General features: G+C 44.1%; 1 protein-coding gene across 2 annotated transcripts in view; it reads right to left on the bottom strand.

Moving 5' to 3' along the window:
• Window positions 1–21,198, bottom strand: part of SLC9A6 (solute carrier family 9 member A6) — a 124,672-nt gene that overhangs the window by 80,374 nt on the left and 23,100 nt on the right. For both annotated transcript variants that reach the window (XM_068250969.1, XM_068250971.1), the window contains exons 3-8: window positions 17,262–17,339; window positions 15,007–15,083; window positions 14,647–14,759; window positions 2,310–2,415; window positions 1,994–2,135; window positions 1,125–1,230 (exon numbers count right to left, since the gene is read on the bottom strand). In XM_068250969.1, coding sequence (XP_068107070.1) covers window positions 1,125–1,230; window positions 1,994–2,135; window positions 2,310–2,415; window positions 14,647–14,759; window positions 15,007–15,083; window positions 17,262–17,339 — 622 coding nt within the window. The remainder of the gene's footprint in view (window positions 1–1,124; window positions 1,231–1,993; window positions 2,136–2,309; window positions 2,416–14,646; window positions 14,760–15,006; window positions 15,084–17,261; window positions 17,340–21,198) is intronic.

The following is a 21,198-nucleotide window of genomic DNA, read 5'->3' as shown; positions in this document are numbered from 1 at the left end:
GGTACGAGAAGTGGGCATTTATATACTTCCAATTATTGTATACGTGCACTTAGAACTTTATGCACACTATTGATGAAGGCTTGTTAACACACTAGGGTCCTATTTGCAAGGACCCACAATGTGAGTACTAGTTTCTGGACCGTTTTTTTAAAGAATTGGATTTTATTTTGTGGACCGGAGAGCTGACCCTTTGTGTTTGATTTATTGTGCACTGGATGGCTGCAGGTCTATGCAACCTAGTGCAGAGGGATATCTACTATTTTTTAAATACTTTAGGTACCAGCCGTCTATAAATCTCGAAGGGTGGGTTCACACTCGTATGCATTAAAAACATGCACATATTTTTTGCATAATGTATATCCCCATGCATAAACCGCCTCACGGATAAGGACACACACAACACACTTTTGGCCTAAAAATAGGCTAAAAGCCTTGGCCCACTGATTAGCAGACCTTCTTCCCCCAGTATGCCACCACAACTCCCAGAACAGGGTGCGCCAATGAAAACATACCTACCTTTCCTCACTCCAGCTCCAGTCCCCATATCTCCCCAGGGGCTAGTGAACTGGCCACTAGAGCTCCAAGCTCACTGTCATGTTAAAAGTGCAACACATGCGGTGTGTGAAGAGATTTCCCCCCCACATGTAAAAATACGCATTAGATGTGAATGAGCTCATTGATTTACATTGCCCGCCCCTTCTAATGTGAATACACGTTGTGGAAAAATGCATGCAAAGTAGACATATGTGAACCCCATTTTTGTCCTACATTTCACCTGTATTAATTTGGCCAACTTTATCAACACTAAACATTTTGACAAATCACATTGCTGGCTGGAAGGAATATTAGTTCATTGACACACCGGGATCAGACTACTTATTTATTTTTGTCATGGTTCACGTAAACCTTTCTTGACTCAGGTAAAAGCAACAAGGAACCTCTAACAGCCCAATTAGAAATACCATTGAAAAATTCAGCAAATTTTTAAATAAAATCATATTTTTACGGTTGCTAATAGCCGATAGGCTGGCAAGTCACAGCAGCGGATGACCCTTGAACTATCTAGAGTGTCATTCTGTAGCTGCACATAAAGCAGTAAGGGATGTAGCCCCCACCCGGCATACCTGTGTAACCGCATGCTTCAGCCAGGAGGAATGTGCTCCAGGACATCAAGAAAAACAGGCCAGTCTCCAGCAGCTGGAATTCCCGCAGCTTGGTGAACTTGGTTACGTGAGAAAAAGTGTTAAGGATCATCAGGATCATATTTTAGGAAGCTTAAAGGGAATCTGAAGTGAAAATAAACTTATGAGAGAATGAATCAGGGCTGTGGAGGCAGAGTTGGAGTCAAGGCAATTTTGGGCAACCGGAGTCGGAGTCGATTTCATAAATTGAGGAGTCGGATGTTTTTTTGTACAAAATCCACATCTCTGTTAAGTATTAGAGTAAGGAGTCGGAGTCGAGGAGTCAGAGTCATTTTGGGTACCTGGAGTCAGAGTTTCATAAACTGAGTAGTCGGAGTCGGAAGATTGTTGTAAAGACTCCACAGCCCTGTAATGAATATTATGTGTAGTACAGCTAAGAAATAGAGCAATAGCAGCAAAGACCAAAGTTTTTCCAGTACAGGAAGAGTAAAGAAACTTCAGTTATTTATGCAAAGGAGCTTCTCTGAGCTATTCGACCCAACTTGGGTCAGAGACAGTCATATTTCCTGAAGCAGTTCAAAGGGTCAAAAGCTCTGCTCTGTTTCATAGTTTGTTATTGCAAATATGACAGAATGATGCAGTGTTATAGAAAAAAAAACTATATAACTGAAAAATATTAATTATCTGTACTACAATTACAATTCATTATAACTTTTTTTTTGCTTCAGTGTCACTTTAAAATTTGTAACTTAAAACATACAATGATCTAATTTTGTTTTTCTATATACCAGAAATATATACAGATATATACAGACAAAAGTGCACACATACACACACGCACACAAGGATATCAGTGCAGTGACTATTCCGGTGGCTGCTCCCATGGCAAATGATCCACTGAAGATACCCAGGAATATCCCCACTGACTTGAACATGGCTGTGATATCAAATGTATGAGTGTTGTCTCCAGCTGGCTGATATGCAACTATTGACCTGAAAGAAAAGGTGGAAAGCTTGTTTTAAAAAGTTAATACTGAAAGTCAACTTAGCAGAAGAAAAAAAAAATACTTGACATTTCTTCATTGTGTTGCTGGTCTAGAAAACATCCAACATACTAAGTGCTAATAGAGCACTAATTCTTTAAAACGTTGTACTTTTAGGACTTACGAGGACAATACTATGGCAACTGCATCATTCAGGACGCTTTCACCAAAAAGAATGGCGTAGAGCTCAACATCAACTTGTAACTCATGAAATATGGCAAGAACTGTCACTAAAACAAAGAAGAGAGACATGATTTTAGGCTGGATAGTCTTTGTGTGGATTAATCTTGCAGTTACTAAGCAGTCGAGCGCAGAACTCAAGCCAACCCCTATCCTGTATATGAAACTGAATGTTTAAAGAGGAACTCCAGTAAAAATAATGTAATAAAAAAAGTGCTTCATTTTTACAATAATTATGATTAGTCAGTGTTTGCACATTGCAACCAGTTCAGCCTATCTGGACGAGCATGTTCGTCCAGATAGGCTCTGCTGCCAAGAATTGAACTTCATCCCAATCTGTAGCCGTACCCTCTTTTACATGAGAAATCTATTCCTTTTCACAAACGGATCATCAGGGGGCTCTGTATGGCTGATATTGTGGCGAAACTCTGAGGACCATGGTTTCCTGTCTGTGAACCTTGCTGCATTGTGGGAAATAGCTGTTTACAGCCGTTTCCAACTGCCAAAAAAACAAGCAGCAGCTACATCCAGGCCCGGCCCTAGACTTTTTGCCGCCTGAGGCAATCTTTAAAGAAATCGCCGCCGCCCCCCCAGGCCGTGGGTGTGGGGGGCCACCCGAGCTGGAGGGGATAGCAGGCAGGAAGGGGGTATTGGGCCTAGTGGCGGGGGGGGGGGGGGTGTCGGACCCCCCCTCTCTCGCCTGGGTCCACCGTCCTCCGCTCCCCTCCAGCTTTAAAAAAGTTGCGTTGCTGGAGCTAGCTATTGTAAGAGGCAACGGGCGGGGATCACTCACCTCTTCCTCGTTCCAGCGTGAGCTCCACTGACGTCACTTCCTGCTACGCCCACAGCGTAGCAGGAAGTGACGTCAGTGGAGCGCACGCTGGAACGAGGAAGAGGTGAGTGATCCCCGCCCGTTGCCTCTTACAATAGCTAGCTGCAGCAACGCAACTTTTTTAAAGCTGGAGGGGAGCGGAGGAGGGGGGACCCAGGCGAGGGAGGGGGGGTCTGACCCCCCTCCCCGCCGCTAGGCCCAATACCCCCTTCCTGCCCGCTATCCCCTTCAGCTCGGGCGGCCCCCCATACCCACGGACGGGTGGGTGCCGCCCCCCCAGAAGGGCCGCCTTAGGCTATATCACCTGCCAGCAGTAAAAATGTCCCCATGTGATAAATCAGGGATTTAAAAGATTTTACAATGGGAAAACACTGACTAAAATTGAAGCACTTTTTAATTACATTATTTTCACTGGAGTTCCTCTTTAAGTAGGCGGTTATGCTCTGTAGTTGTATGGCATTTATTAACTGCCACATTTCAGTTACAGTTCCCAAACTCTGCATGCACTGGACAGGGGTTAAAGGGAACCTGTACTGAGTAAAAATATTTAAAATAAACACATGAGGTAACTTCAAATGAACATTACATAGTTACCTTGCCCTCAGTTCCTCTCAGAAGCTCACCATTTTCTTCGGACAATAATCCCTTCCAGTTCTGACAATATTTTGTCAGATTTTAAATAGATCAGTTGCTGTCAGTAAAATATCAGTTGCTGTCAGTTATAGCTGAGGGGACAACTGATGTACCAGGTAATGTCCATGTTTCCCTATGGCTCAAGTGGGCGATGTTACAGTTTAACTGTGTGCTGACCAGAAAGCGGTTATGGGTAATGGCCATTTTCAAAATGGAGGACGGAAAATTCCCTTGATCACCGTGAACAAACAGGACGCAGGAGAGGAGAAAGAGACTGAGGAGTAGACTTCATTGGAGGCAAGTATGACTTGTGTATGCTTATTTTGACTTAATTTTCAGTTCAGGTTTTATTTAAAGCACACCTGAAGTGAGAGGGATATGGAAGCTGACATTCATTTTCTTTTAAACAATGCAAATTTCCTGGCTGTCCTGCTAATTCTCTAATACATTTAACTAAGGCCCTTGAATTAGCATGTAGATCAGATATTTCTGACTAACCTCTGACTAAATTAGCCTCATACTTGCTTCAGGTGTGCGATTCATACACTACTGATGCCAGAAAGGTCAGCAGGGCAGCTGGTATTTCTTAAAGAGAAAGAAATATGGCAGCCTCCATATCCCCCTCATTTCAGGTGTCTGAACCTCTGCAATATAACTGCACAAGGACATCTTTTGAACAGTGTAGAAATGCTTTGCTAAACCAGTTGCAATTTGGTTCATTAGCAGTTTTGCATATACGCCATTAATGACAAAGTGCCCTACAACCATCACAGTGTGGATTTCCCAAGTTTTGACTAATTCCTGTTAACTGCTCTGTCATACCTGACAACTATGTGCTAACATCTGAGTGGTTGAAGGCAGCTTATAAGTGGTGAACACACAGTTTCTCAACTTTCCATGTGAGCTAGGCCCTATTATTAGGGAACTCTGAAGTGGATCTAAAAATAGTTACAGTAACTGAAGAATGCGTCCCATATAGCTTCACACACAGATCCCAATGGTACCTAACTTCTGTCTACCCATTCCAATATACTCTGGACAATGTGCCAAGGATGGGTTCAGCATCGAAGCTGGCCTTACACACTCCAGGCCTAGTGATTTTAAGGAAACTATGGTTCATAGAAAACTTCAGAATTGCTTTAAAATTATGTCTGCTACTACAAAGGCATTGAGGTAACAGACCACGTCAAATATACACCCTAGTACCGTGTGGAGCAACTAGGAGGTACACTGGGAAAACTACAACTAACAACTTGATGACCTAACAGGAAATACCTCTTGGTGAATAAAAAAAAAAACATATGTGGACCAGGCTGTGGGGTTCACAAGACGAAAAAAAAAAAAAAAAGAGATTGGAGTCGGCAGTCCCAGTTTAGGGAAACAGGAATGAGTGGGAGGGAGTAGGTGGAATATGGTGAAAGTTTGGGATATGGAACTGCTGAGACAAACTCTGCAGTTTACTTCTCTATTGGTTGAAAAAAAAAAATTTTTTTTCAAAATTAGTAAAACAAAAAAATACACAGGACACATGCCCAAAATATTACTTTTTGCTTTATGCCATCTCAGAATTCAAAGCAATACCTCATAAATAGTAATGTGAAAAGGGGAAAGTGCCATCTACTGGAAAGCATTTCCTTCTCCAAACGTGCATGCCCAGTCTCAGTCCCCAGACAGTGTTAGAAAGTTATAGCCTGATGGAGACTGAAATGGACTGAATATCTTTAAGACCCTCATTTTCAAAATGTTTTTACAGCCATTACATTCCTTGCATCTGTTTGCTGGTCATTTTGCAGGTTTAAATCAAAACTACAGTCACACATATAAAACACGTCTGCTATAAATATTCTGCACTCCTTTAGCATAACATATTTAAAGGGAACCAGAGATGAACGTTTCACACAAAATAAACATATCAGTCGATAGCTTGTAAAGAATAAATGCTATACCTGATAATTTCGCTTCTCTGGTGTGCCTTTTTTAGTGTTTTTTTATCCATTATTGCTCCAGGAAAAATCTAATATGGTTGCCGGCTCATATCCCTTCTGCTTCCGGGTTATGAGTTGTTCTGGATGTGCTGTCTAGGCTATATGAGACTAGGCTGCTATCTAGGCTATATGAGAAAGGCTGCAGCCTTTCATCTGTGTGCTTTCATTTTGGTATGATGTGCAGCTGCCTGTAGGAAGTCTCTCATAGGAATGAAACTGCAGTCATCATCAGTATCTATGCTGAGAGCACACAGATCATATTGCAGCCTTGTCCGTTTCAGAGATTCTCTCTCAGCAGCAGCAGCAGCCCCTCCCATGTCATCACAGCTCTCAGTATGCAAAGCAGGAAATCTGAGCCAGGAGGTGGCAGGCTTGGGCTTGAAAAGACTCCACAAAAGAGTGACTCAGCTATCATGATTCCAGGTCAAACCTAGACTGAGCCAGTCAGGGATTCTTATCACCGCTGCTAATAGACTAATTAAGCAGATAAGAAAAACTAAAAGCAGGGTAGGTGTTTACTGTCATGTTCCCACTGATAAATGTAATAAAATACATGAGGGTGCTTTGTCTCTGGTTCTCTTTAAAGGCACAGACTAACCAGCAAGCTCATGGTGACCCAGAACTCATTGGAGTTCTGGGTCACCATGAGCTTGCTGGTTAGTCTGTGCCTCTCGGATTCACAAGCCCCACTCCATAGAGCCAAATTAATCCATGCCATGCACTGATGAGGATTAAACAATCCGAAACAGTCTGTATGCATGTTGGATTATTATGGCTCTGTACAAATTAACAAGCTGACACATCATTGCATTCCAGCGGTTCTGGAGGTGTGTTTAGCTTCTAAGGGTACAATGGTTAATTTGCATATATTCAGCAGTGTTGCTCTGGGAGACATCTCAAGCTCAGTCCAACCTGAATTATCGCAAATTCTTTCTGTTTTAGGAAAGCAAACTTTTGGTTCTCTTTAAAGGACCACTCCAGCGAAAAAAGTAATCCGTTAAAATATGACAGAACCGACAGGTTTTGGACTAGTTTATCTCCTCATTTGGTGATTTCTCAGGGTTTTCTTTGTTTCCTGAACAGCAGTTTAACTTCCAAACCAGTAAGATACCAGCCAGCCTTCCTACTCACTTGCACACTATTTTGGCAGTTAGACTGCTAAGTACCATTCAGGAAATACTTTTGACATCAAAGAAAACCCTGAGAATCCCCCATGAAAAGGTGGGCTTGTCCAAAACCTGTCAGTTCTGTCAGATTTTAACGGCTTAGTTGTTTTACTGAAGTGGTCCTTTAAAGAGAACCCGAGGTGGGTATTTAAAATCTTACAGAGACTCTGACGTCCCCCCCCCCCCCAAAATAAATCCCGGTTTTTACTTCAGTATCCTTATTAGCACTAATGTCCTACCTAAAACGCCGCATCCCTGAGGCTGAAATCGCTATCACCCTAATTCCCAGGAAAAAAATCCATGACTTTCCTGGTAGTGGATTTTGTTGCCTGGGGAGGCAGAGCTTTTGGGCTGTAGCTCTGCCTCCATGCGCGTCAATCAGCGCTGATCACCGCCTCTCCCCGTCCCTCTCAGTAAAAGAAGACAGAGAGGCGGCGATCAGCGCAGATTGACGGGAGTAGAGGCAGAGCTACTGTCTAAAGCTCTGCCTCTACAAGGAAGCGCTGCCCAAATCTTCCCCCGGGTATATCGGGGTGATTAATGGCAATATCAGCCGTGGGGATGTGGCGTTTCAGGTAGGGCATTAGTGCTAATGAAGATACTGAAGTAAAAACAATTTTTTTTTAGTTTCAAACGTTTTATTAAGGTTTTCAATAAAAAACAAGATTGCTTTTGTCGTTGCCCTTGGCAAAGGGCGTAATCACATGTTACACTTATTGGGTGAACAAGGCAGTTTGAACATTAACGTTAACAGTTACAAACATGACACAGAATCAAGTTAACAATTAGTTCTCTTTAGTAGCTTTGTATGGTACAGTTTTTAGAAGGACAAGGCACATGATCTTAGACCTGTTGATGTGGCGGCAGAGAGCCAGGGCTGCCAAGTTCTAGTGAAGGATAGTGTTGTATCATTGAGTATTGCATTCAGCCTTTCTGATATTAAAATATCCTTAACTATAAGATCGGTTAGTGCGATGGAGAGAAATGGTTTTTGCCATTGCCTCGCAATATGCAATCTAGCAGCCTTGGCAATATGTTGGGCTAGCCTGTGGTTGGGATATTTCCACTTTTGTGGTTTATTGCCGAGTAAAAGTTGGAATGGGTCTGGGGATAGGGGGACCTCAAGAGCAGTGCTTATGGCGGACGTGATGTCCTGCCAGAATTTCTGTGCAACTGGGCAAAACCACCAGATGTGTGTTATATCGCCGGTTTGGCCACAGCCCCTGAAGCAGAGTGGTGATGTGGAGTTTGAGAACCTGTGGAGTTTCTGGGGTGTTAAGTAGGTACGGTGGAGGATTTTATAATTCGTCTCAATATGTGAATAATAGTTGCTACCTTTGGTTAGTGTGAGGCAACATTTTGTCCAGGATTTATCAGGTAGTGTTCGTCCTAGGTCTGTCTCCCAATCAATCATGGGTTTTAGTTTATAAAAGTCTGGGGGCTGTGATAGCATTGAGTATATGTATGAGATCAGTCCTCCTTCTAGTGGGCGTAGTGAGCACCAGGCTTCATATGGAGTGCGGGTAAGTGTGGTGTTAGGCTCGGTTGCGAGGGATTTCAGGAAGTGGAAGATTTGTATAGCTCTGAAGAATTCGGTAGGGGGGAACGAAGTGGTTGAGCAGAATTGTTGCCACGTTGGTATCTTGTCGTTTATCAAGAGTTTTTCTATGGTAGTGATTCCTTTTTGTGTCCACCATTGAAAGGTACGGGGTTCAAGGCCCGGTGGGAAGGCTAAGTTGTTAAATATCGGGAATTGTTTCGGGAGGGGGGATTGTAGGTTTTTGTTAAATTTAATACGGTTCCATATTTGTAATGAATGGGCAGTCAGAGGTGACTTAATTAATTGTTTGGTCTGTGGAGCTTTCAGCGCCCACTGTAGCGAGGAGAAGGATACTGGGTAAAGTAGGGCATCTTCAATATCTGCCCAGAGTGGGCGGTTGTGTTGTGAGTGGATTTGGGCTATTTGGGCAATTTGTGCCGCTCGGTAGTAGTTAAAGAGGTCTGGAACACCTAATCCCCCTCTGGATCTATTCATGTGCATTACTTTTTGGTTTATTCTGCTTTTTTTATTATTAGAAATAAATTTAAAGATAAGTGTCTGTAGATTTCTAAGTGATAGCTTAGTTACCTGTATTGGTAATGTTCTGAATAAGTAAAGTAGGCGCGGTAGAAGGTTCATACGAACCGCTTGTATTCGGCCTGTCCAGGAGATGGAAGGGGTGTTCCACCTTGAGAGGTTCCGTTGGAGTTCGAGTAGCATAGGTTTGTAGTTTAGAGCATAGAGATTTTTGGGGTTAGCTGGTATTTTAATTCCCAGGTACGTTAGATAGTTTGTTCTAAGTTGTAGTCCCAGACTGGTGGCCAGGGACGACGCACTTTGTGCGGTAAGGTTGGATAGGAGTATCTCTGATTTGTTCATGTTCAGGCAAAGGCCCGAAATGGAGCCAAATTGTTTAACTACTTTGAGCAGGTTGGGGATTGAAGTATGGGGAGAGGTCAGAGTGAGGAGGAGGTCATCGGCAAATAAATTGGCCTTGTATTCCCTGTTGCCTACCTTAAGACCTTGTATATCTGGAGACGCTCTGATTTTGTTGGCAAGGGGCTCGATGACTAGGGCGAAGATTGCAGGGGATAAGGGACACCCCTGTCTAGTGCCCCGCTGTATGGGGATGTTCGTGGGAGCGCTAGAGGGGAGTTTAAGTTGGGCTGAGGGGTTTGAATACAGACATTGAACCGCTTGAAGAAATGAGCCATTTATCCCCGCCCTTTGCAAGGCTATAAGCATAAATGGCCAGTCAATGGTATCGAATGCCTTTTCCATATCAAGGGCGAGTAAGGCGAGTGGTGTTTTATGGGAATTGGCTATGTGGAGGAGATTAACTACTTTTCTGACATTGTCAGGGGCCTGGCGGGAGGGGATGAAGCCCACCTGATCTCTGTGGACCAGTGGGTTTAGGACCTTGTTTATTCTTGCTACTAAGATCGAGGTTAGCAATTTGTAATCAATATTGAGGAGAGAAATTGGTCTGTAGTTTTTTATGTCTAGGGGGTCTCTCTGTGGCTTGGGGATAACGGCTATGACGGATTGTAAAAATTCAGGGTGAGGGGTTTTTCCGTCGAGAATAGAGTTAAATAGACGTTTAAGATATGGAGTTAGTACTTTCTTGAGTTTTTTGTAGTATGGGGCTGAGAAGCCATCTGGGCCTGGGGATTTGCCCGTTTTGAGTTTTTTAATGGCAAGCATAATTTCTAGGTCTGTGACGGGGATGTTAAGTGCTTGGGATTTCTCTGGGAGTAAGTGTGTGGTCCTCAGCTGCTGAAAAAAGGGGGGAGTCAGTGGGTCTTCCCTACTAGGAGGTTTGGCGGAGTATAGTTTTTTATAATATTCTGCAAACTCAGAGTGTATTTTAAGGGGATCAGAGGTTAAGGATCCTGATTTGGTGCGTATCTTTAAGATTTTATTGATTGCTTGAGTGTGGCGCAACTTTCTGGCCAACCAGGTGTTGGGTTTGTTATACTGTACGTATTGTTTGGACTTGGTCCATCTGATTGCTTTTTCTACACGTTCTGAAAGGAGGATTTCTATTTGAGTTTGTGTATCAGCGATTTGTTTTTGGAGATACCTGGAGGGAGAACATGCGTGAGCTCGTTGGAGTTGAGAGAGTTTATGTTCTAGGTTTAGTTGTGTATTGGTTTTACTTCTTTTTTTCTGAGAAGCTATTTTAATCAGATACCCCCTAATCACAGGTTTGTGGGCAAGCCAAAGGATATCTGGTTTGATGTTGTCAGTATCGTTTATTCGGAAGTAGTCTTGCAATTTTTCCTCAAGGTCTAGTATGGTTTCGTTATCGGTTAGGAGGCTTTCGTTAAGTCTCCAGGGTGGACGTGCTAGTGGGGTTATTAAAGAACTGCATGCTGTCCAGACGATGTCATGGTCAGACCACGAGCTTATAACATGACGGGAGAAAATAAGGTTGGGGATCAGAGATGATGAGATATAGATCATGTCGATTCTAGAGTATGTCTGGTGGGCTGAAGAATAAAAGGTGTAGCCACGGTTAGTGGCGTTATGTTCCCTCCAGGTATCGACCAGCTGAATTGATGCTAACGCCGTGTGTAAGGATTTAGATAGTTGCCTTTGCCTAGCAGTGCTGGTAGGATGAGATCTATCTATTGTTGGGTTGGGAGCAATGTTGAAGTCTCCCGCCCACAATATTGGGCAGGGGGGTAGCTCATGTATTTTTTGAAGTATTTCATTCATGAGTTGCATGGGGGACTCCGGAGGTGAGTATACGTTAATTATACAATATTGGAGCGATTGGAAACTCCCAGTTAGAATAATATAGCAACCGTCATCATCTGTAATACATTTGTCAACATCAAAAGGTAGGGAGTTTTTCAATAATATGAGGACACCTCTGTGCTTAGTGTTGGAGGAGGAGGCATAGTGTCTCTGGTATTGTTTATGAAAATATTTTGGGGCGGAAGTCTTTGTGAAATGTGTTTCCTGAACACAAATGATGTCAGGTTGACATTTTTGATAATCTATGAATGCTTTACGGCGTTTGTAGGGGGAATTCAATCCCTTAGCGTTGTGGGAAATGATATTTAGATTAGTCATTTTTTGGGGATAATTTGTGCTATGCCACCATGCCTCCTTCCCCTCCACCGTCCATACTTATTGATTCGTAATAGAAATTGTAGGGGACACTGTGTCAAGTTTAACAACAAAAAAACAGGGAGACCAACATGGTCTAACGGTAGACAGTATTATGTCAATGGTAAGTATAGAGGAACATGTCCTCATGGTAATGGTGTAAGTTGCCAGTAATAATATCAGTCTGGCAGCTCGGACCATTGTGTTAGGGGCAGCATAGTTCGACTTCGGCAGCCAACTAAGAACATAACTAAACGCTTTAGAAATAGTCAGTTTATAGCGAGTAGAAAACAATAGCTCCATCTGGAGGAACGACCACATAGTAAGATGTTGTATGCTAGTAGCCTTGAGGGAGAGGGAAAAAGGTTATGAAATAGATGAACCACATAGGATTAATTGAAAAATGGAATGTATGCAGGCCAGTGCATGGACCAAAAAGGGGGGGGGGTATACCAGTACACATAGAGAGGGTGTTTTATTTGGGTCCTCGGACGATGGGCAGAGAAGGTAACTTTCTGCTGAGTTCTGAAGGATGTATTGATGAGCGGTAGTTTATAGTTACTAGTGAGCTGTAGAGCCTTGTGTTGAGGGCTAATGGGTTCAGTGGACCTCCGATGGCCTAGGTATTGCGGCCTGTGTTGTGCGTTGCATCGCGGACCGCGACAATCATTTTGTTTATGAGGCATTCCGGGTTGACTCATGTCCTTGAGGAGAAGTTTGGTGGTATGAAATACAGTGTTTGTAGGTGCCTGGGCCTATTTGATGGTGTAGGCCTTAATAGGGCAGGTGCCGGGGTATTAATATATAGGTGCACATGGGAAGTAGCAGTATGCAATCGCTAATTGCCGTTAAGTGGCTCAGCAGAAAGGTGTTTAAGGATTGGGCCTGTGGAGCCAGGGGGGGGGTCTGTGTAGCCTTCGGTGCCCAAGTCAGCAGGAAGGGTAAGCTTACTTACAGTATCCTTGAAGGGAAGGGCATGCAATGCGTCTCTGGTCACCTCGTGTAGTTAGGAGCTGGGGCTTGGTTGGAGTCACGTTGGAATTCATGAGGGTGAATCCTGCGTAGTGCCTTGGCGTGAGCGTCTCGCCGACCAGATCCGTGCGGGTCTGGATCTGCGTTGCTGCTGTGGGACAGCGGGCATAGGCTCCATCTGTATGCCCGCTGCCTCTAGGTGTCTTCGGCCCTCATCCAGTGTGCGGCAAGTGTAAGTTTCTCCCCCGTAGGTGAAGGAGAGGTAGAACGGGAAGCCCCAACGGTAACGGACTTCCGCCTTCTGGAGTGAGAGGGTGATCGGGCGCATGGCTCTCCGGCGCTGGATGGTGGAGGCCGCCAGGTCGGCATACAGTTGGACCGTACGCGGGATGGTCGGCAGTGAGGTTAGATTGCGGGCAGCATTCAATATGAGGTCTCGGACTTCCTCAAACTGGAGCTTCAGGATGACATCTCGGGGTAAGTCCGGGTTCCGAGGTTTCGTCAAGGCTCTGTGGATCCGGACCATGCGAAAGGCTGCTGGTTCCATCTGGGGTAGCAGAGCGGTGAAAAGGTTGAGAGCTACGGGCTTCAGATCGGTGGTTGCCTCAGGAAGGCCTCTGATCCTTATGTTGGCTCGCCTACTGCGGTTCTCCATGTCCTCAAGCTTCAGTTCCATGAGGTCTAATTTCTCCGCGTGTGTGTCGATATCTTGCTTGTCCATCTCTTGTGCTTCCGCAATGGAGTCAGCTTGCCTCTCTAGTGCATCCACGCGAGTCCCCAGATCTCGGATCTCGGTGGTGATGTCCCTGACAGCTTCTTGGAGTTCGGTTCGAAACACGCGCTGTATTTTGGCTATTAGCTCGTCCTGGCTTGGAGGAGGTAGGGATGACTGATCGGATCCGCGCTGTGGAGATGATGTTGACGGAGACTGCTTGTCTGGGGTAGACATGGTGTTCTGAGGCGTTTGAGTAGCTCCGTCGGCCATCTTAGATGGGTTGGCGCGCTTAGGCGTCTGAGTTGCGGAGTTCTTGTTGGCCTTTGGGGTCTTCGGATTCAGGTTTTCTTTCCCCTTACCTCTTCTGGACATACTTATGGGTATTTCCTGAGAAGAGTGGAGCTGTTGGTGTGGTATTTGATGCTGGTTTTGGCTATAGAAGGCTGCCGAAGAGCGGAGCAGTCAGAGCTCACATGTGCTCCTTTCAGCGCCGCGCATGCGCCCCCAAAACAATTTTTTTTTGAGGCTTCAGTGTCTCTAAGAGAACACAAAGGCATATACTGTGCACTTTGACATGCCTCTGTGCCGACTCTAGTCCCTCCACCGTAAAAAGTGCTAGGCTAGTGGCAATCTCCATGTCGGGACCCGGGAAGTACCTCCCAGGCCGTGGCTTAGCTTTCGATTGGAGGAAGCTCACGGAAGTGGGCAGTGGTGGGGACAGAGGCAGGGGAGCCAAGATAGAACAGTCTGCAGGTAAATACACGGCTAGCGCGACATGGAGATTGTCTCTAGTCTAGCGCTTTTTACAGGGGGACACAGCAGGCGGGGGGGCACGACACTAGAGGTAGCAATACAGAGAGACAGAGGCATGTCATGGCGCACAGTATATGCCTCTGTGTTCTCTTAAGATTTTAAATACCCGCCTCGGGTTTGCTTTAAGTACACAAATCTGAATTTGTTTTGAAGCTAAAAAGCCTCACTTTTATTTTCCTGGGCCTGTGATTATGCCTATAGGCATCTGTTTACTGCATGCTGGGATAGAGTCAGTTTCTGCTAATACTGGACTTCCTCTCGAAGCATGCATTTAAGTGGGCAACTTTCTACATATGCAATCACATGAGCACAGCCCTGGGAAAATGAAAGTAAGGCTATTGGCTACAAAGTAGGTATTAATTTTGTGAATCTACATACTTATGCTACAGGGATTGTAGGAAATTCACTTTAGACAGAATGTGCTGACTGCAGCTTCACTTCAACCAACTTTGCTTTTTTTTTTTTGGAAACCTGCATAAATCAGAAAGTCAATGACGCGTGTGCTTACCTGGGTCAGTTGCTGAAATAATGGCACCGAAAAATAAGCAGTCTGTGAAGTAAAAATCCCCAGCCAAAGTTCCAGTGAGCTTCATCAGCTTCACGCATCCATACATAAGAGCTCTGCAAAAAAGACAAGGAACAGGAAATCACCACTTCAATCCAACTGTACATAGAGCACTGATAATTGGAGAAAAAAAAAAAAGAGGGGGGGGGGGGGGGACAGGAACAGCAATTCGTATCTGGTGTAGTATGTTCAGCAAGGTCAGCAAGAAATAAACTAAGAAGTAAGTAAGAAGTGAAGAGTGATAGAGACAGCCGCAGTGAAAGTTTTCATAATTCCCAGTTTGCTACAGAGAAATATACTCACCCGATTACGAAACAAGACACTACTGTTCCTAGGAAGGCATAGGCCAATATAGAGCCCATATTTCGGAAGAAATGTCTCTGTAAAATATAACCAACATGATGTCAATGTAAAAGGTACCTACAAGAATGTCTGCACCCAATACATTTTACATATGAGCATACAGACCTTCATGTTCTCTATTGGGTAGAAGCTATACTGAGTTAAAAAAATGTTTAAACATGTTGTGGTTCTTTGTGTACCTATCAATAAGATTAATAAGAAGCCTGCAGCCTTACTACCTCAGGAGACCTGGCTGCTCCCATAAACTTGGTTGTTCTTAACCCCCAGCAAGTTGATGGACTAAACCATCAACACCCTAACCCCTGCCCAGTGGTCATATGAACACTGATGTCATGTGAGGCAAGGGTAGTGCGGAAAGGCTTCTGAACCAAATCAGCTCCCCCCCCCCCCCCTCAAAAAAAAATAAAAACAACTCAAAAACATCTAAACCTCTACAGCAATAACCTATTTTTCCAGCCAGGACCCCTATGCTAATACTGTAATACAAGTAAGACCCCTTCCACTTCCTTCCCCAGCAATAATTATTTCCCACATAGTGTAGCTTTACCCCACATCCCCCCCCCTACAGGAAACCAGCTGTAACTGTCCTGCCTATATGGCTCAAAGTGTACCAGGCTTCATTTATACTTACCTGAGGCTTCCTTTAGCCCCAGGAGCAGCGCCGAGTCCCTCACCATGCTCCTTGGCCCCTCCGTTCTGGCGCAACAACTGGCAGTAAACCGGTAAGACGCCTGCCGCCAGTCCAGGTCTTCTGCGCTCATGCCCCCGTCTCCTGGAGCAAGACGAGGGGTGTGTGCGTGGCCGAGCCACACATGTGTAGAAGGCAGCGACTGTCTGGGTTACCGGGAGTCAAAGCGGCTTAACGGAGGCGGCGAGGGACTCAGCGCTGCTCATGGGGCTGGTGGAAGCCCTGGGTAAGTATAAATTAAGCCTAGTGAACCTAAACAAAAAAAAAAACAAAAAAATTACCTTGGGCTTCTAAAGCCCCCTGCAGCCGGCCTGTGCCTGCACCGTTACTGAACAATCCTTCAGGTCCCCGCAGCTCCCTAGTTTGGTTTTGATGGGCGGCCCCTGATCACGCTCCAGTGCACTGGAGTGCTCTGCGCATGTGCAGTACAGAAAAATGTACACTGCGCATGCACAGAACACTCCCAGTGAAGGGAGCATGATCAAGGATGTGCACAGCTGCGCATGCACAGTGATCGTCGATTTGCAAGATGGCCGACTGGAAGAGGGTCACTGCAGGGGACTAGAGGAACACTTTGTGACAGAGCGGGCACAGAGTGGCTGCAGATGGCCCCAGGTAAGTTAAAATCTTTCCCCCCCCCCCCCCCTCAGTTTAGGTTACCTTTAAGGTGTCCATTAACGGTGCAATCTCCCAAACGATCAACCATACGATCAATCGGGTACAGTTTTTGGTGTTGGTCAATGACAAACAGTCATTCTATTGATCCTTCCATCGGCCTGAATTTTGGAACAAGTCTCTTAGTCTGATTAGATTGCTTATCATTTCTCCATTAGCGGGCCCAAATCATCGCTTCTGACTGATCGGACAGGCGATCTTTTGGGAATCTGGATCATTAATGGGCACATTTTGGTAAATATCCAGCCCACAATACAGGTGTTGAGCTAGATTTATTAAGTGCCACAAAAACATATAAATCAATTGCAAATTGCATGATAATCTTGTTACTGCATTTCTTATGCGGTATGGAAAGAACACACAAATTTCACATTTTGTTGTATAACTTGTAGATCTTGCAGATGCCATTTGTACTATTATGCTATAAAAATGTTTTAATACTTTTTTCAGCTAATTTGTATTTTACTTATAATGCAATAAACTCTTTTGCCAAACTAAAGAAAATCAAAGTCTGAAGTTTCAGCCCGATATATCACACTGAAATGGCAGCTCTTTATTCAGCTCCCACACACAGAAATGATGAACCTTTTGAGCTTCTGCTCATTGTCCTGTTATCAGTTTTGTTCCTACAGCCACAAAGAGGTTTTATTAATTCTAAGTAGGATTGGTGCTATTATCGCATCATGGCACATGCATTTATCTCATCATGGCACTTGTATCTTCAAAAAGCATAAGTTTAGTTCAGTACACAAATAGAACAGGGCAAAAGATGAGTCTATGGCCAGCATAAATCTTATGAAGCAATGCCTGAGACATAATTAGTATCTCTTACCCTTTTTAGGCTGTATCCTGCATAAAATATGATTGGTGGAAGCAGGATATTGAAGAAAACTTCAGGATCAAACGTAACCTGGAAGAGGTAAAGCAACATTCTTAGCCAGATTAAATATAAACATACATTATACTGCATGCATACGATCTACATAGCATTAAAGTATGGTGGTAACGCACAGTTTTTGCTATGGGCTTAACTATTACAGGTCTTTTTCAATCACTGTTTACAGAGCTAAAAGTTTGGCTGCTGACTTCATGCAGCTCTCCATATGTAAGACTATTGGGGCAGCTGTTCTAGGCACAACCAATCCAAGAGGACATATTGGCAATACAGAGTTGTGATGAAGCAACACAGGAAGTGACGTAACTGAAAAGGAACTACAGAGCTGTATCATTTACATAGAAGCAAGCTGCATATAAAAAGTAAGGAACGGCTAACAATTGGATTGATGCACATGTATATGTACAGTGTTAGGTCCCAGAGTTTTTGCCCTAGTGATTGCACCTGACCGCTACGGGCGGCAGCTATTATCAATAACCACTAATCTTATGGCTAAGTATAGGTGACACAAGGGGTAAATTAGTTAGGTAGGAGTTAATATTTTTCTTGGGGGTGGGGGCAGACTTTAATGGGGACACTGTCACTTTATTTATTTACTTTTTCCCCTTGCTTTCATGAACGAGTGCTGCTAGTAGCAGCATTCTTCACTGTTAAATGAATGCGCACGCGCGGAGCCGACGGGAGCATATGCTGGAAACCTCGGCTGCATTTTAACTGCAGGATTTGAATTTCACGTCCCGGAATGTTGGTCAATTAGGATCTTAAGTAGTTAAACACATGTATCTGAGGGAGGCAAAGTGCTGTGATTTAGATACTGTACAAGCAAAAGTTCAGTGTGCATAAGGTGCACAATAGGCAAATGTGCTGAATAGGCAAATGTACCTGGGTTATGGCCGCAGCGAGTACCCCCCACCACTAAGCCTTGATGCGTGTCGTGGGACCAGCCCAAGTGGCCTCAAAAGAAGTGGGCGGGTCCCACGCTGGTGCATGGCTCAGATCGTTGCACCTTATTTATCTTTCTTTGCACTGGGCACCTTGTATTTCTCTTTTTGCACCTTATGCACACTGCACTTTAGCTTATGCAGTATCTGTGCATAAATCGCAGCACTTTATTGCCTCCCTCAGATGCAAATGCTTAAACAGGATATATACAGTGGCTTGCAAAAGTATTCGGCCCGCTTGAAGTTTTCCACATTGTGTCAAATTACTGCCACAAACATGAATCCATTTTATTGGAATTCCACATGAAAGACCAATACAAAGTGGTGTACACATGAGAAGTGGAACGAAAATCACACGATTCCAAACATTTTTTACAAATAAATAACTAAAGTGGGTTGTGCATAATTATTCAGCCCCCTGAGTCAATACTTTGTAGAACCACCTTTTGCTGCAATTACAGCTGCCAGCCTTTTAGGGTATTATTATTTATTGTATTTATAAAGCGCCAACATATTACGCAGCGCTGGCCAATAAATATATACAATGATACAAGGATGACATACATAGGGTTATACACATAGAACAAAGTTATACATGCAAATTGTACAAAATACATGATCATGCAATATGGGCTTGTTAGGTAGGCCCAGTAATACAAGTACAGGCTGTCATAGGACAGGAGCACATGATTCTGTAGATTACACTAGGGAGTGGAGGACCCTGCCAGAGGCTTACAATCTAAAGGGAGGGGTGGAAACACTAGGTGGGGAATGTCTCTACCAGCTTTGCACATCTAGAGACGGAAATACTTGCCCATTCTTCTTTGCAAAACAGCTCCAGCTCAGTCAGATTAGATGGACAGCATTTGTGAACAGCAGTTTTCAGATCTTGCCACAGATTCTCGGTTGGATTTAGATCTGGACTTTGGCTGGGCCATTCTAACACATGGATATGTTTTGTTTTAAACCATTCCATTGTTGCCCTGGCTTTATGTTTAGGGTCGTTGTCCTGCTGGAAGGTAAACCTCCACCCCAGTCTCAAGTCTTTTGCAGACTCCAAAAGGTTTTCTTCCAAGTTTGCCCTGTATTTGGCTCCATCCATCTTCCCATCAACTCTGACCATCTTCCCTGTCCCTGCTGAAGAGAAGCAACCCCAGAGCATGATGCTGCCACCACATTTGACAGTGGGGATGGTGTGTTCAGAGTGATGTGCAGTGTTAGTTTTCCGCCACACATAGCGTTTTGCATTTTAGCCAAAAAGTTCCATTTTGGTCTCATCTGACCAAAGAGCCTTCTGCCACATGTTTGCTGTGTCCCCAACATGGCTTGTGGCAAACTGCAAACGGGACTTCTTATACTTTTCTGTTAACAATGGCTTTCTTCTTGCCACTCTTCCATAAAGGCCAACTTTGTGCAGTGCACGACTAATAGTTGTCCTATGGACAAATTCCCCCACCTGAGCTGTAGATCTCTGCAGCTCATCCAGAGTCACCATGGGCCTCTTGATTGCATTTCTGATCAGCGCTCTTCTTGTTTGGCCTGTGAGTTTAGGTGGACGGCCTTTTCTTGGTAGGTTTACAGTTGTGCCATACTCCTTCCATTTCTGAATGATCGCTTGAACAGTGCTCCGTGGGATGTTCAAGGCTTTGGAAATCTTTTTGTAGCCTAAGCCTGATTTAAATTTCTCAATAACCTTATCCCTGACCTGTCTGGTGTGTTCTTTGGACTTCATGGTGTTGTTGCTCCCAATATTCTCTTAGACAACCTCTGAGGCCATCACAGAGCAGCTGTTTTTGTACTGACATTAGATTACACACAGGTGCACTCTATTTAGTCATTAGCACTCATCAGGCAATGTCTATGGGCAACTGACTGCACTCAGACCAAAAGGGGCGGAATAATTACGCACACCCCACTTTGCAGTTATTTATTTGTAAAAAATGTTTGGAATCATAGGATTTTCATTCCACTTCTCACATGTACAGCACTTTGTATTGGTCTTTCATGTGAAATTCCAATAAAATTGATTCCTGTTTGTGGCAGTAATGTGACAAAATGTGGAAAACTTCAAGGGGGCCGAATACTTTTGCAAGCCACTGTATGTGACTGATGTGTATACATATAGTTATTCATTCTATGGTTTGCACAGTGTTATGCATTGTATTATCATGAGAGAGGTTTATCAAACCATGCAGTATAATTGTTAGACGTTCCTTACTTTTATATGCAGATTGCAGCTTTGTCCCACCCTCCCCTTTTCCTTTATTAATCGCTCTTAAAGTGTCCACTTATTCATATTAATCACTTTGCATTCCAGACCTTGTTTTTCCCTTATAATAATGGCCCCATTATTTTATTCCCCCTCCCCCCCACAAGGTTCCTCGCACCTCCAGTAAGGATAGACAGATGTGCCCCCCCCCCGGCTGGTTGCAAGAAGCAGGCGAGGCGAGTCTGCTGGCCACGGAGGGGGAGTGATGAACGATCACTGCAGTTGGCTACTGCACCTGATCTTGCACAGCTGTTCTGCAGGGAAAATCGTATATCTGCATCCTCGTGGCTTTGATGAAGTCATGGAAGACATAGATATACTGTATGGGTGGAAAAAGCGGTTAATAAAGGACTTATTCGTCATATTCCCTGGTGCGATTATGGTTTTTCCTCTTTTGCATTTTTGTATTTTTTCATTTTGCACCGATTATATGGTTGGTGCTGGCCTAAATAGTATATCTGGTGTTGTCCTTTCTGCAATGACAGAAGAGCTACAGACAGCACAAATTACTGAAAAACAAAGCTGTCCATGAGACAAAGGTATCAGACCATGAGGCTTTGCTTAGCTCCAGCATGTGAATGGTATTACAGATAAAAGTTACAAATTCTACTCAAACAACCATGAGCAATGCTTGATTTCTTGTTGTATTAAAATATGCTGCGAA

The sequence above is a fragment of the Hyperolius riggenbachi genome, chromosome 8 (assembly GCF_040937935.1).
Source record: "Hyperolius riggenbachi isolate aHypRig1 chromosome 8, aHypRig1.pri, whole genome shotgun sequence".
NCBI lineage: Eukaryota > Metazoa > Chordata > Amphibia > Anura > Hyperoliidae > Hyperolius > Hyperolius riggenbachi.
The sequence above is the reverse complement of the archived record's forward strand: the minus strand, read 5'-3'. Positions and strand labels throughout refer to the sequence as shown.